Here is a 15,659-nt window from a genome sequence, read left to right on the forward strand (position 1 = left end):
TCATGGACAGCACACGGTACCAGCCACCCTTTCCTACAGCCCCTGCCTTTTCCTGGGCAGAGCTCACCACCTGCTCCCCTGGCCCCCGGCCATGCGTGCAGTGAGGGGTCCACCTCCCCACTAGCCTGGGCGGGCACCCAGCCCAGTTTAGCTCTGGATCCTCAGTGCCTAGAAGCAGGAGGCTCATGGAAAATTCTGGCTGAGTGAATGAGCATGAACATGAGAAAAAACTTGCCTCAAATTTGTGGAAAGCGGCTCAGAAATGGCTGGAAACCCAGTCAGCCTCCCGTCTCTGCCTCAACTCGCCTCACTGGAGGCGTTTTCCTCAGGCACAGGGTGGATGACTCGATGGGCCCAGACCCCTGCTGTCCAGGGAGAGAACATACTCTTCTTGGTGACCAATTTCCTTGTGATGCCAGAACGAGTTGAGTTCAGGGCAGATGCCCAGAGGTCAGGCTGCCTGGGAGCCTCCCAGTGGGTCCCTGGTTCCTCCTCCAGCCCTGGGTCACAGCCGTGTCCCCCCTTCTCCTTCCCAGGTGCCTGAGGCTCAGCATGCACTGCTGTAGCCCAGGCTGTGAGCTGAGACCTTTCCTGAATCATTTCATTTCATCTCCCAAGCACCCTGCCTGGCAGGAATTACTGCAGGCCCCATTGAAGAGGAGAAGACTGAGGCTCAGCCAGCCTGAGTCACTGACCCAAGGCCTCCAGCCTGTGGGTGATGGGACTCTGCACCCCTGAGCAGTGGGCTTCTGGATCCTTCCACTCTTGTTCTCTGTGAGGTTCCCCAGTTGTGGATTTTGTGTGAACAGTTGGGACCCAGGACACAGCCCTGGAAGCCTGCCTCCACGGTGACATCTTTCTTTAACTGACCAACACTGAATTGCTTGCTGGGCTGGAGGGTAACTGTGTGGCCACCTGTCCCCTGAGTCCTGGTTGTTGGTCCCACCACAGTGGCTGGGGTGCCACATGTCCCTGGTTGGCCCCGTCTACAACGAGGTGAGGCACGGGCACAGAGGATGTGCTGACGTTTGGGAACACACACGACGTCCTTCCCTTTCTAAATGCTCAGAGACGTCTAGTTAATGTTTGGTTTGTAGACTGTCCTGAAATTGTGTTGGGGCCACAGGCCTGTTTTTTCTGGAATCTGTGTGATCCTCTTTGCCCCTGTCCGGGCTTCTGGCCCTTCCCTCGAAACTGCCGGGGCTGGGTAATCCATCAGATCTGACAAGCCGGCTTCTTGAAAATAGTGGAGTTCCTGCCAGCTCCTCTCAGGGGCCTGGTTGTCTGGTCCCTCCCAGCACATACACTGTGTCCTCGTGGTGTCACAGCCTCCAGCAAACACCTGTCAAAACTCTTCCAGACCAGGCTTGCAAAACTCCATCCTCCCCACCTCACGGAGCTCCTGCACAGACAGCACCGCCAAGGTGGCCGTCCTGCGAGGGGGGCAGAAGCTGCAGCTGGGAGACCCAGGGAGGCACGTCAGCCAACCCAGGGCCTCAGGAAGGGTTTCCTGCAGGGTGTGAGGCTGGAGGGGGATCTTGAGGATGTCCAGGCAAAGTGGGCTGCAAGGGCAAAGGCCCTGAGCTGTGTGAGATGAGGCCCCTCCAGGGCTCCCTGCACTGAGTGGGGTTGTCCCTAGGTGTGGACAGGGCCAGGAAGGGGGTCGCCCTGGTTCGCAGGACCTGTGAGCCCCTCTCAGAAGCTGAAGTGGATCCAGCAGCAGCAGAGCCACAGATGGGCTCACAGGAGGGGCACGTGACCGTCTGTGCATTGGGATGGACCACGCGGGCTACTGGAGGGAGGTGGATGGGGGCAGAGGTGGGGCCCATGCTGGTCACCATGGGGTCTGGTCAGAGGAGATGGTGGCTCAGCCAGGGTGGAGAGGAGGGGCAGACTCAGGACATAGGTAGGGACAGCGAGGCAGAGCAGGTGGTCCCATGCTGTCCTCTGCCCACTTCTCACAGTCCCATCCCCACAAAGTCCCACCATCTCATTTGGCTTCTCCGAGTCCCCAGGCCTTCCTGCCACCCTCATGCTGTGTTCCTCCTGCTGCCCCTGAGCCACGGGCCCTGGACAGCGGCGTCCACCCTCTGCCTGGCAGAGCCATGTCTGTGCCAGTGCCCGACGCTTGAGGGCGCTTCCTCTCCGGGGTCTGAGACTTCCAGAGAGCTCAGCCCTCATGCCCTCCTGGCTGATGCCCAGAACTCTGTGACCCTGTGCAGGCACTAATGTCCCTGTTTACAGCAGAACCAGCCAGGAAAGGACTGGCCTGTGGTCCCTTGGCCAGTGTGTGAGGTCCCACTTCCCTAGAGGCTCCTCTGAGGAGGGTCCCACCCTTTGTGTGCCACACCCAGCACCTCCACCCTGGCATGAGCTCACCCTCTCAGAGTCCCTCCACCTTCCCTATTCTGTCGTCTGAATTGGACCAGAGGAGCTGGGCCTAGAGGAGTCACTTCTGCTCCCACAGGGACAGAACTGTCAGGAGGGAAGGAGTCTCGCTCTCCCTTGGGAGACAGCGCTGCACCCCTATCTGGCTGGGGGGCTGCTCGCCCTCCCCCTCTGAGTACCTCCTTTCATCTGCACCCTCCAGCTTTCCCATGTGCCCCAAACTCAGGGAACCTGGGGGCTAAGCAGGGGAGGGGCGTGTCCCTGGGGACCGCAGGGCTGGGTCACGCAGGGGAGACACCTCCTGGGCCTGGACAGCTCTGCTCTCTCACCACCTCAGCCCCCTCCATCCCACTGGGGACCTGCTGGGCTGACAAGGACTGTCCTGAAGGGGAGGCTGGGATGCACAGCCACGGTAACTGTGGGCCCCGTCTTCCAGCGCCAGCACTGGGATGGTGTTCAGGGGGCCGGGCTGGGACCCTGGGTGTCTCCCTTATGCAGACCCAGTGATGGCTCTGCGTCTCTTCTTTCTGCCAGCAGCCCCCTGCCCACTCTCTTCCCAGGCCCTTTGGAGACTGGAGGCCTGGAGTTTGTCTCATGTTTTCAAGGCACAAAAATGGGCCAGTGTGTGGTGTTCAATGGGACCCACAGGACCTGTGAGATGTGGGGCTGGTGCCCCGTGGAGAATGACACTGTGCCTGTGTAAGTGTCCCCGACACCCAGGCCAGAGTCCCAGGACAGCAGAGCCTGTCCCTTACCTCCTCCCACCTGCAGGAAGCCCCTGCTGGTCCAGGCTGAGAACTTCACGCTGTTCATCAAAAACAGTCACCTTCAGCAAGTTCAACTTCTCCAAGTGAGCATGGTGGGTCCTGCCTGGCCCGACCCCCCTGCCAGCCCCACTTCCCTCAGGTCCAATGCCTTGGAGACCTGGGACACCACCTATTTCAAGCTCTGTTGCTGTTGCCCACACTTCAGCCCCTACTGCCCTGTGTTCTGCATGGGGGACCTTGTGACCATGCCAGGAGGGGTCTTTGAGGACCTGGCTTTGCTGGTGGGTCCGTGGGGGCAGGGTTCTGGGAGGCTGGGGGAGAGGGTCTGGGGCCCGCGTGCTGGTGGAGCAGTGATGCGCTGTGTGCAGGGCGGTGCTGTGGCATCCACGTCCGCTGGGCTTGTGACCTGGACACCAGGGGCTCCAACTGCCGGCCCCATGACTCCTTCCAGCTGCAGGAGAGCAGCTCCAACTTCAGGTGCGGCCCCACTGCCCGCCCGCTGCTCCTCAGCCAGGTCCTCCCCCACCTGTCCTCCTGTGGTGGCCGGGACAGACCACAGCCTGGCCCATCCCTCTGGACGCTCTGCTGTGTGTGAGGGGGTCCCAGGGCAGGAAGGGTCTCAGCTCCAGGTCCCCAGCACAGGCTCCGTCCAGCCTCCCTCCTGAGCCCTTTGGCCTCCACCCCATCTGTCCCCACACCCTGCTGCAGCTGGGACCCCTCACCCCAGCCCCTCCTCCACTCCGCCCTGCCTCCAGCACCTCCCTCCACGGCACAGGGGCTTTCTTGTTACTTTTCCCTTAAGGTTTTATCTAAAAAATTTTTAAAATCCATAGAAAACTCCTAAGATTAGTGCCATGAAAATCCATATAGCCTTCATCTGGATTCTCTGGGGTTTTTTTTTTTTTTTTTCCATTTGCCTCATTTGCTTTCTCTCTCCAACTCCAGACAGAGCCAGATCTCTTTAGATGGATTTCACAGAAGCCATTGGAAAATAAGTGGCAGATAGCTAGACACTCACCCCTCTCAACGCTGTCCTGAGAATGAGGACCTTCCCCAGGTGACCACTGTCCTCTTGTCACACTCAGGAAATTTGACATTGGCAGAAGAAATCCAACGTTTAAATTTCCCCAGCTGTGCCAATAATAGACCTAAATCTTTTTATTTTCCAATCCAGGATGCACTCAACGCTCTTGCGTTGCATGTATTGTCATGTCTTTGAGTCTCCCAAGCAGAACCACCATCCCTCTGCCTCCTCATGTCACCTCATCACCCTCACGCAGATGTGCACACAGCCACCAGCCCTGGAAGTGATGCCCTGTGACACTGCCCACTGGGCCCTGCCTGGCCTGGCTTCACTGGCCCCCCCAGCCCTGTGCAACCATGTGGGGCTGGACCCACCCACACCCTGCTCCCCTTCCCTCTGCTCTCTCCCCGCCCTCCATCTCTGCCTAGAGCTCCTTCCTGAGCCCTGGGAATCCAGCCTGAGGGGCTCCCGGCAGGAAGTCTTCCCTGGTTCCCGGGGGAGAGTGAGTGCCCCTCTCTGGACCCCACAGCCCCGGGATGCCCCACCTCCCCCACCCCGACTGCTGGTGTCTGTTTAGGGACCTTTCTGTTCCTGTCCCCTCAGCAGGCAGGGAGCTTCTGAGAGGCAGGTCCTAGCTTGCTTTGTCCCCTGTGTCCTCAGCAATGACACAGGTCTGAGACCCTGGACTCAGGCTGGGGTTGGAGTCAATGGAGGGGTAAGATGAGGCCTGTGAGGGCCAGGCCCCCCAGGAGTGGGCAGAGCAGCCACTGGACTCTCTCCTGCCCCAGGACAGCCGCTCAGTGGGGGGAGGCCTCAGGCCTGGAGGCCCAGAGCCTGCTCAGCACTACGGGATCCGCTTCCACATCCTCGTCACTGGGCAGGTAGGGGCCAGGCCTGGGCAGGTGGGGTGGGCAGGGGTGAGGGGTGGGAGAGGGTGACAGCCACAGGCAGAGAGGCTCAGCCCAGGTCTCTCTCAGGCAGGGAAGTTCGGGCTCATCCCCACAACCCTCACTCTGGGCACTGGAGCGGCTTGGCTGCGTGTGGCGAGTCTGGCCAAGGTGGCTCCCTCTGGCTGCCAGCAAGCACGTGCCCCCTGAGTGCCCCCTGAGCCCCTGTGCTGACACTGAGTCTCAGATGAGGGCTGTGGAGGTGGTGGGATGGCAGTTTGGGGGCCGGGCCATGGATCTGCCCTGCCACTCCCAAATCACCCCCTTCTGTGACCTGCTGCTGTTGTACATGGATGGAGAAGCCCATTTCTACTGGAGGACCAAGCATGAGGAGGGGGCTGCGGGCCTGCCTGACCCTGGGCTACACTTTGGAGTCCCGACCTGCTGTCCTCATCTGCAGACAAAGGCCCCAAAGGGAACTGCCAACCCTGAGCAGACAGGTAGCTTCCCCACCCCCACATCTGGCTGCCCAGGTGCCTTAGAGGGGGCCCAGCACCTGCCCCCACTGCTGCTGCTGGGAGCTGGACGTCGTCACCAGGGTGGGCCTGGCACCCACTCACTGGCCCATTCCTGAGGCCTGTAGCCTTTCTCTGCTGGTTGGGGGTTGAGGGTTGAGGGTTGGGGGCTGGGAAGGGTGGTGGCCCCAAATTTGCTCCTTTATGGCTGAAGCCCCGGCAGGACCAGGGCAGGGGTGGGGGGAGAATTCCACCCTTCAGCTCCCAGACAGACTGTCCCTCCCTGAGCTCCAGCCTCGGCAGGCAGGTGCTGCCTGGGGACCACAGAAGCCAGTTTTGTGTAGAGACTGCAGGGAACATGATGCAGGGCGCTGGTCCAGTGGGGCTCCGGCTGGGGCTGGGGCTGCGGCTGCAGACGCTCTCCCAGGCTCCGTCTCCAGTGTTCCCAGCAGCTCCCCGCTCACCAGCTGTCCACCACACTGGCTGTGGTCACCTCCGGCCCTGCCTGGCTCCCAGCCCTCCTCCGCCTGCTGGCACCCCCTCACAGGGAGAGCCCCTGCCCTCTCAGCTGCCCCACACTGGGGTCTGTGCAGCCAGAGTCCAAGGCCAGGGAGAAGGCAGCCTGACAGGAGGAGTGTGGCAGCTGCTCTGTGCTGGGTTCCCAGGGCAGAACCCCTCCCAGCTCTGGGCCTCATCCATGGAGTGAGGAGTGTAGTGGGCAGATGCTCCGAGCCCCTAGGGCCCCAGACAAGGCACAGGCACCTCTGCTCAGCTGATGAGCACCAGCCCCTTCCTGGTGGCAGCCCTCTGGCTGTGGAGGGCTGGGATGGGGGGGAGGGGCTGAGTTGGTGGGCATGGGGTCCTTTGGGACCTTCTATATGTCTCCTTGGTAACCCCCAGCCCAACACCCCAGAACCTGCTCACTGGGCTTCTGGGAGCCATGGGGTGGGGAGGCTGTATCTCTGGACACATGTGTCACTGCTGCCCAAGGTCACACTGAGAATGTGTCTGGGCAGCTGCCCACCCAGCCTGAGGCAACTGCACGAGGACCACACTCTGACCAAGACCCCACGTAGAGCCCAGGGGCTGGAGAGAATGTCCCTAACAGAGGACACGGAGGCCCCAGCAGGCTGGCCTGTTCAGGTTCTGGAATTCCCCTGGGGGCCTGAGTCCTGCCTGCTGGAGAATTTCCCCGTGTCCTGCACCCACAGTCAGGAGGGGAAGGACGAGGCTGCAGGAGCCAAGCCCTCTCTGGGTCCCAGGGAGGGGCAGGGTTCAGGGTACCCACCCCAGGGAGACAAGGGGCTGCCTCCTCTTTGGTCCCTGGTGAGCAGGGCCATGCTGGCAGCTTGCTCGTGGAGTGCCATGGGCCAGGCTGGGGAGGGGAGGCCTGGGGCTCAGGCTGGGCAGGATCTGGAATCATCTGGTACCTGGAGCCTCAGCAAAGCCTTGGGGTCCCTGCTGCCTCTCACCCCCAGGGCAGTGTCCATGGGAGGCGGGGTCAGAAGGGCCGGGGAGAGAGATCACGGCCCTGAGGCCTGGTTATTGGAGTGGGGTCATGTGTCCTTGCTTGTCCTTGGGGCCCAGAGAAAGTGATGTTGAGGCTGCAGAGAGTGGAGGAGTAAAGCTGCCAAAGCCAGTGGCTTCCTGTGTGGTCCTCACAGGCAGGAACAGGGATGGGGAGGTGTCTATGGTAGATGGAGCATGGCCTTGGGGAGGCCACAGGGGGTGCAGCGTGGGCCTGGGGATCCCCAAGCATGAGGCCCCAACACCACAGGTGGGCTGAAGTTACCTGGAGCAGGCCCAGGTGCTTGTGCACCCACCTGCCCGCGTGTGTCCCATCCCGAGCCTTTGTCACAAAGCCCTGAGGGGGCGGCAGGGAGAGAGGCAGCTGGAAGCTGCAGGCAGCCCTGGGCTGGGAAACAGCTGCTGCCTCAGTCTGCACGTGGGTGCACGCCCAGCAGACCGTGTGGGCTGTGTGTGCCTGTGCGTGTGCCCAGGCAGGGGGCCTCTCCATCCGGGGCAGGCCTCAGGATTGCCCTGCTCTCTGGGAGCCCTGAGAAACCGAGGGGACCCTGGAACTGCACTGCCCTTTCTAGGTGACCACCTTGGGATCCAGGCTCTGCTCTCAGCATCCATCTCCAAGAGGACATGTGGGGAACCTGGAAGGGAGCTTAGCCCTGTCCTGTCATGGACCTCTCTCTCTGTCTGGTGTGTGTAGCACCCCTCTGAGCTTGGCAGAGGGGACTGGCCTGAGGGCAGGACACAGGGACCAAGGCCTGGCTGTGTCCCTGACTCAAGACTGTCCCAGGGCTGGCACCTCCCCCTTACAGAACCTCTGCACCTTTGCTGTGGATTGGGGACAACTGTCTCTTTCCCTGGGGCAGGTGAGGAGTCAGTGCCACAAAGAACTCCACAGTAGACATGGAGATGGGCCACATGGCTGAGCAGTTATTATTGTGGATCCTTGGGGTTCGGGCCTCTTCCCTGCCCGCCCTACTCCACCTGCCCAGGTAGCTGGACTTGGTCATAAACTGGAGGATGCTGGGCAGAGTTCACCACAGCAGCGCTGGCCATAGCCCACTCCCAAAGACTCGAAGCTCAGCACCTGGGCTGAGGTCCTAAGGTCCTGAGGATGCCCCAGCATGGGCAGGTCTGCAAACCCAAGCTGCCCTGGATAGAGGGGCTGGCAGCTCCTTTGGCCTCTGAGGAGGTGGGGGACAGCAGGCAGGCCCCAGTTGTCCTCATGGACTAGAGGGCTGCTCTGTGTGGCTGGGCTCCTGCGCTGGTGTCTGGCTAGGGGGCTGCAGGGCTGGCACCATCTCCTCCAGGCTGCCGAGTGGGACAGCCAACCCTGGCCGTTTCCGCTGGTTCTCCTTGCTGTGCCAGATGCCGTAGCCAAAATACACTGCGAGTCCTGAAAGGGTGGCATAAGCCTGAAGAGTAGGTCCCAGCCCTGCTTCCCTGCTTGCCCTCCTCCTGCAGCCCCCTGGGGTCCCAGCCTGGCCCCCACTCACCGAGAAGCAGACAGATGGACAAACCCAGCCAGGTCAGGTAGCTCAGGTGCAGCATGAGGAAGACGTTGAGGAGGATGCTCAGGGCGGGAGTCAGGGGCACCATGGGAACCTGAGGGGACAAGGGCAGGGCTGGGCTGGGCCGCAGGGAAGGGCTGCTGGCCCAGGGCCTGTTTTCTCGGGAGTCCACAGAGCCTTCCTCTGCCTCTGGAGATTCCAGAGACAAGGGCCCACCCGCCACGCAGAGAGAGGGGGCTGGGGTACTGGCCTCCCCCACCCTGCGGCCCTGGTGCATCCTGCCACAGCAGAGGAGGAAGGGGCGAAGGGAGCTGGCTGGGCTGAGCGCGGTGGGCGCTGGCTGGAGGAAGTACCTGAAAGGTGTCCTGCCGGCGCTGTTGCTGGTGGGCCCCCAGGACGAGGAGACTGAGCAGAAACGTGGCGGAGCTGAGCAGGAGCAGCAGGGTGTAGCCCCAGGGCGGGAGGTTCAGGGCCGAGTCCCCAAAGACCAGCACGCAGTCCAGGGTGATGGCCGAGCCCACCAGGACACCGAGGGCCCAAGCCACAGCGGCTCGGGGTCTGCACCCACCCAGGAAGCGGAGGTAGGGCCTCAGGGCTGATCGCAGCTGCCCGGGCTCAGGTGAAGCCTGCTCTGTGCCCTCAGGGCTGTCTGGGTCCTGAGAACCGGATGGGGCCTTTCGGAAGCGTATAATGATAATGCTGGTGGGCAAAACAGTACATTCCAGCAGCGTCCCAATGGAGAGGAAGTGTACCAGTGCCTTGAAGTCCAGCAGCAGTGCCAGGAAAGCCATGAGGACCCCAAGCACCATGATGCCCACCACAGGCACCTGGGTCCGGGGGTGCACATGGGCAAACACCTGGAATAAGAGCCCGTCGGCAGCCATGGCACAGACCATGCGTTGCAAGAACAAGAAGATGTTGAGCAGGACAGTGTTGATGGCTGCGGCAGAGGTTGGAGAGACATCAGCATGGTGGACAGGGCCACCTGGGGCTACAGCTGAGGCCAGGGCATGGGTAGCCCCTTGGGATCATGGGCATGAGTTTGCCTGGGCTCTCAGAGTGAGGCCGAGTGTATGTGGGTGCTGGATTGTTCCCCCTCACCACCCAGGAAGGGGACAGCCCAGTTTCAGTAACAGGCTCACTGGAGAATCTGAGGGCTAAATCCCTCTGCCTGGAAGGATCTGGAAGCACATGCCCAGAACTGACATTCTGTGTAGAACTGGGAGGGGTGGTGAGTAGGTCCCTCCCACAAGCCTGGGTGGAGAGTCTAATCATTAGCACCTTCCTGGGCCCAGGATGCAACTGGGAGCACAGGCCCAGAGGAGACGTGTTCCCTGGAGGCTTAGGGCAGGGCCCCACCACCCTGTTCCCTCCCACCTTGTCCAGAAGGGCCCCTTACCGCAGATGGAGCCAGCCGCCACAATGAAGCCCGCCCAGCTATAGCCCCGCTGGTGGAAGGCATCAGCGAGTGCCCAGTAAGGGTCCAGGCTGTGCCAGGGCACCATGAGGGTGAGGACTGTGGAGACCAGGATGTAGGTGCCAGCCACCAGGACAAGAGAGATGGCAGTGGCCTTAAGCACTGCTCGCTTTGGGTTCCGGGCCTCAACACTGGAGGCAGCAATAGCGCCAAAGCCCACAAAGGCATAGAAGCAGATGGCGGCACCAGTCATGATGCCAGTGAAACCAAAGGGCGCAAAGCCGCCCTCCTCAGCGCTCCAGTTGTGCGGGCGGGCCAGGACAAACCCCAGGATGATGATGAAGAGGATGATGACAAGGCTGATGGCAGAGAAGGTGTGATTGACCCAAGAAGAGATGCGGACTCCAGAGGAGACGTATCCAGAAGCAACAAGTATGATGACAGCAGCCAAGAAGTCTGGGTACTGGGCCAGGAAGGGCACCTGCCAGATGCCGACATGGGCCTCAGTGAAGCTGCGGATGTTGTGGCTGAAGATGGCGTCTAGGTTGTGGCTCCAGGAGCGGGCCATGGCAGCTCCACTGATGAGACACTGGAGAAGCACAATCCAGCCAACGAGGAAGGCCCACAGCTCACCCATGGACACATAGGTGCAGAGGTAGGGAGAGTCCGTGCAGGGCACACGTGCCTCAAACTCCACGTAACACAAGGCTGCCAGCAAGGAGGCCACGGCAGCCACGCTGAAGGACACAATCACTGCAGGGCCAGCCATCTCCTGAGCCACAGTTCCCATGAGCACATAGAGGCCCACGCCCACCGTGGCACCCACACCCAGCAGGGTCAGTTCCAGCGTGGTCAGGTGGCGCCGCAGCGACTTCTCCATGGTGGGCTCCTCCAGTGTCTTCAGCCGGTTCAGCTTCTGGCAAAAGTGCGCCAGTCTGGCGGTGCTGGGCAGTCCCCGGGCCATGGTTGACAGCTGAGAGGAGCACCAAGCCAGCTGCCGGCACCTATGAGGGTGAGAGGGGAGTGACAGTCTGCCCTGGGTCCTGACCACCCTTCAGTCCATGTTCTGACCCTGCCCTGGGGACCCAAGCCTGGAACCACTGGCAGCTGCAGGGCTGGATGAAGCAGGCTCAGGGCCTGGCAGCAGGGAGGGCAGGAGGCCACAGGGAAGCATGGGGATACCTTCAGCTTGCCTCCTGGGCAGAGAGGGAGCCTTGTCATGCTCCATCCCAGCATGCCTGAGCGGGGCCCTGAGGGTGGAGAGGGGGCAGCCCCAGGAGGTCCAGCTAGGAACCGCTCCAGTGCTCTGGGATCTGAGAGCAGGGTGGAAACCCGAGGATTCCCCAGAGCTGGGCCAGGCCCCAGGAATGGGAACAGGAGCGACTCTGTGTCCCTGGCTGTAACCCAGGTGGCCAACATGCCTCAAACTGCCACGTTCATACCCCAACCCCTGCCACTCCAGGCTGCTGTATCTGTGCACCCTGCTGGCAGTGGGGGAGCATTGGGCCCTGAGTCTGATGCCAAGGCCCGGCACCCCATCCCCACACCCTGACATCCCCATGCTGTGTCACTGCCAGAGCCACTTTCACCATGACCCTGTCTCCAGGCACCCTAGCCATGGCCTTCTGTCTGGAGGGACTTGCTGCGACTCATCTGCTGTCCCCATCACTGTCCCTCAGTGTGCAGAGCCCACCCCACCCCTGGGCCAAATCCAGCACTGGGCCCGGCCTCACAGTCATACATGCCCTCAGCCCACCCTGCCCACATCTCACACGGTCAAGACCAGTGCTCCCCAGGTTCTAGGGAAGCCCTGTGACTGTGCCCGGTTCACAGATGAGGAAATCCAGGCCTCCAGGTAAGCGACTAGCCCAGGTCACCAGGTGGCCTCAGGAGGCAGGTGGAGGCTAAGGTCCAGGTCTGGGTGGGGTCTGGAGCCCACCCGCTTTCCACTGCTGCAGACGTCCTCCTTGATCCCTCATCCCAACACACAGACTCCACCAGCTTGGGCACCATCCAGGCCCCTCGACCCTGGGAGGTGTGGGGGCTGTGGGAGTCAGGCAAGACACTGGTAAGATGAGGGTGTGAATGTGGCTGAGAGGCCCTGGGCAGTCCCTGACCTCTAGCACAATGGGATGGCAATAGGCGACCCTCACCCACTGACGAGGGAGTGCCCGGCTGTGGGGAGTGTTCTGTGAATTGGCAGAACTCATGCTGGCTGTTCTGAGCTTCCAGCTACAGACAGTGTCCTGAAAGGAGGCAAGCAGACCCCTGGGGACCACCCCCAGCCCTCCAGCTTGGGTCACCCCTAGGGCCCTTCAGATACCAATGGCACTCCCTCCCAGCCCAGGAGCACCTGTCAAGCCTGGAGGACCCTGGGGGACCCTAACAGCAGCTCCCCACTGTGGATATCTGTGAGAGGAGTCGCGGACTGAGCATCTGCTCCATGCCAGTCCCTGCATCATGGGGACACATCTCATCATGTGACCAACACAACCCTCCCCTCCTGCTTATTTATTCCTGGGCTGAGTGGTCTTTGTCCTTCTGCTCTTCCCACTCCTTTGAAAGTGGAAAGGCTGGTGTGACAGGGTGTGAACTTGTTTACAGCAAAATGAGGACAATCCATCCAAGCAAAGCAAAACCAAAACAGTTGTCCTCTTCCCCACGAACTCTCTCCATGTTGTCAGGTTTCTATGTGGTTTGTGGGATAGGACGTTAGGGGCACCTGCAGGCTGTCTGGCTCGGGGGCTGGTGACAGGGTGGTGGACTCCCAGGCAAGATGGTGCCACTTGGAGCACTCTGCCTTAGCCAGCCCCTTGCTCCCTTCTGGTATGTGGCTGACATTGTCTTGAGGAGCTTCTCAGATGGGCTCCCACTTCCTGCAGGGGTGACTCCTCCCACACCTCGCTCCTGTGTGGCCTAAACACAACTGAGCAGATGTTCCTTGCTCTGAAACGCCTTCACAGAAACCCAGAAAAGTGCATTTCCAACCAAGAGGCCTGGGCAGTTGTGTAACAGGAGCTCCCCCAAGGCCTGACCGATGGCCACCTGAGAGCTGGTGTGCAGGGTTTCAGAGCACTGACTTTTCATCTACCCAGAGAGGGGCTCTCACCACACCCCTTCACAGGGGCCAACACCCAATGTATACTCGTGGCCAAGCGTGGTCGATGCAGTAAACTGTAAACTTCCAGGGACATGGCTGGGCCAAGTGCTGGACCCCAGTGAGCAAGGCAGTTACACTGAGCAACACATGAAGATGAAGTGAAGAGCAAGCACCAAAAATACAAGACGAAGAGAGAACACTTCACACCTCATCCTACACAGCCAGGAGCACCCTGACACAAAACCCAACAAAGACATCACCAGGAATGAAACCACAGACCAATATCATTTATGAATATAGACACAGGATTGCTAGATTGAGTACTAGCAAGTCAAATCCAGCAACATATAAAAAGGACCAGAATGAATTCATCCCAGGAATGCAAGATTGATTTAACATCTGAAAATCAATCAATGGAATATGTCATACCAACAGAATACAGGACAAAAACCACATGATGGTCTCAACAGACACAGAAAAAACAGTCCACAAACCTGGACTAGAAGGGACTACCCTCAAACTGACGAAGACCATCCACGAAAAACCCTCGGCTGCTGTGCTCAGTGGTGAGAGACTGAAAGATTTCCCTTTGCTCAGGAACAACATCAGGAGGTCCTCTCACCACTTGTATCCAACATTTTACTGGGGGCTCTGGCCATGGCAATTAGGTGAGAACATGAAATAAAAGGAATCCAGATTGGAAAGGGAGGAGTAAAACTATCTGTAACCACAGATGACAAGATCTTATATTAGAAAACCCCAGAGTCCACACAAAAAGTATTAGAACTAATAAACCAATTCAGTAAAGGTGCAGGACACAAGAGCAATATACAAAAAACAACTGTATTTTTATACACCTACAATGAACTATCCAGTAATGAAATTAAGAAAATAATTCTGCCTACAAAGCATCAAAAAAAATTTATGTATAAACATATTTAGAGTAAGTTTAACAAAAGAAATGCAAGACTTGTACACTGACCACTACTAAATGTCATTGAAAAAAATTAAAGAAGACCTAAATAAGTGGAAAGACATCCCATGTTCATGGACTGGAATACCTAATATTGTCAAGAAGGCGGCACTCCCCAAATTGCTCTGCAGATTCAGTTAAATCCCTATTAAAATCCCAAATGCCTGTTTTGCAGAAATTATCAAGTTGATCCTAAAATTCATGTGGAGATGCAAGGGACCCAGAAGAGCCAAAACAATTTTGACAAAGAGCAAAGTTGGAGGACTCACATGTTCTGATTTCTCGACTACAAAGCTACAGGAATCAAGACAGTGTGTTACTGACATAAGGAGAGACATAGATCAATGGAATAGAATTGACAGTCCAAAAACACGGGAAAATAATTTTTTAAAATTTATGACCAATTTAAAATTATGGCCAATAGATTTTTTAAAAATAGAATTTATTTTTTACAGCAGTTTTGGGTTCACAACAAAATTGAGCAGAAGGTGGAGTTCTCATATTCCCTCAGCTCCCACACACGCACAGCCTCCCCCACTGTCAACATCCCCCACCAGATCAGCACATTTGTTATAACTGAGGAGCCTGCATTGACACATCGTTATCACCTACAGTCCATGGTTTACATTAGGGCTCACTCTTGGTGTTGCACTTCCCATGGGTTTCAACAAATGTATAATGACGTGTACACACTATTACAGTAAGCCCTAAAAATCCTCTGTGCTTCACCTATTCGTCCCTCCCTCCCCACTAACCCCTGGCAACCACTGATCTTTTCACTGTCTCCACACTTTGGCCTTTCTAGAAGGTCATAGAGTTGTAATCGAATCATACAGTATGCAGCTTTTTCAGATTGGCTCCTTTCACTTAGTAATATGCACTTAAGTTTCTCCATATCTTTTCACGGCTTGATAGCTCATTTATTTTAAGCACTAAATAATATTCCATTGTCTGGATGAACCACAGTTATTTATCCATTCACCTACTGAAGGACATCCTGGTTGCTGCCAAGTTTTGGAGATTATGAATAAAGCTGCTGTAAACATCCATGTGCAGGTTTTTGTGTGGACACAAGTTTTCAACTCATTTGGGTAAATGCAAGGAGTGTGGTTGCTGATTCATAGGATAACACTGTGTTCAGTTTTGTAAGAAATTTCCAAACCGTCTTCCAAACTTGCTGTGCCATATTGCATTGTCACCAGCAATGAATGAGCGTTCCTGTTGCTCTGCATCCTCAGCAACATTAAGTGTTGTCAGTCTATTGGATTTCCGCCATTCTAACAGGTGTGTACTTGTATCTCATTGTTGTTTTAATTTGCAATTCCCTAATCACATAGGATGTGGAGCAATTCTCATATGCTTATTTTCCAAATATATGTCTTTTTTGGTGAGGTGTCTGTTCGGATATTTTGCCCATCGTTAATTGGGTTTTTGGTTTTCTTATTGTTGATTTTTAAGAGTTCTTTGTTTATTTTTATAACAATCTTTTATCAAATATGTCTTTTAGAAATATTCTCCCCTAGTCTATGCCTCGTCTTCTCATTCTCTTGATGTCC

General features: G+C 57.7%; 2 protein-coding genes across 3 annotated transcripts in view; both read right to left on the reverse strand.

Annotated features, from left to right (window-relative positions):
- The window catches only part of LOC103542948 (cationic amino acid transporter 4), a 96,925-nt gene that overhangs the window by 57,697 nt on the left and 23,569 nt on the right, over nucleotides 1-15,659 (reverse strand). The window lies entirely within an intron of this gene.
- The window catches only part of LOC103544460 (cationic amino acid transporter 4-like), a 45,749-nt gene continuing 34,123 nt past the window's right edge, over nucleotides 4,034-15,659 (reverse strand). For both annotated transcript variants that reach the window (XM_070628335.1, XM_070628336.1), the window contains exons 2-5: nucleotides 10,013-11,034; nucleotides 8,967-9,553; nucleotides 8,599-8,707; nucleotides 4,034-8,498 (exon numbers count right to left, since the gene is read on the reverse strand). In XM_070628335.1, coding sequence (XP_070484436.1) covers nucleotides 8,326-8,498; nucleotides 8,599-8,707; nucleotides 8,967-9,553; nucleotides 10,013-10,994 — 1,851 coding nt within the window. In that variant the 5' untranslated portion in view covers nucleotides 10,995-11,034 and the 3' untranslated portion in view covers nucleotides 4,034-8,325. The remainder of the gene's footprint in view (nucleotides 8,499-8,598; nucleotides 8,708-8,966; nucleotides 9,554-10,012; nucleotides 11,035-15,659) is intronic.

The sequence above is a fragment of the Equus przewalskii genome, chromosome 7 (genome assembly GCF_037783145.1).
Source record: "Equus przewalskii isolate Varuska chromosome 7, EquPr2, whole genome shotgun sequence".
NCBI lineage: Eukaryota > Metazoa > Chordata > Mammalia > Perissodactyla > Equidae > Equus > Equus przewalskii.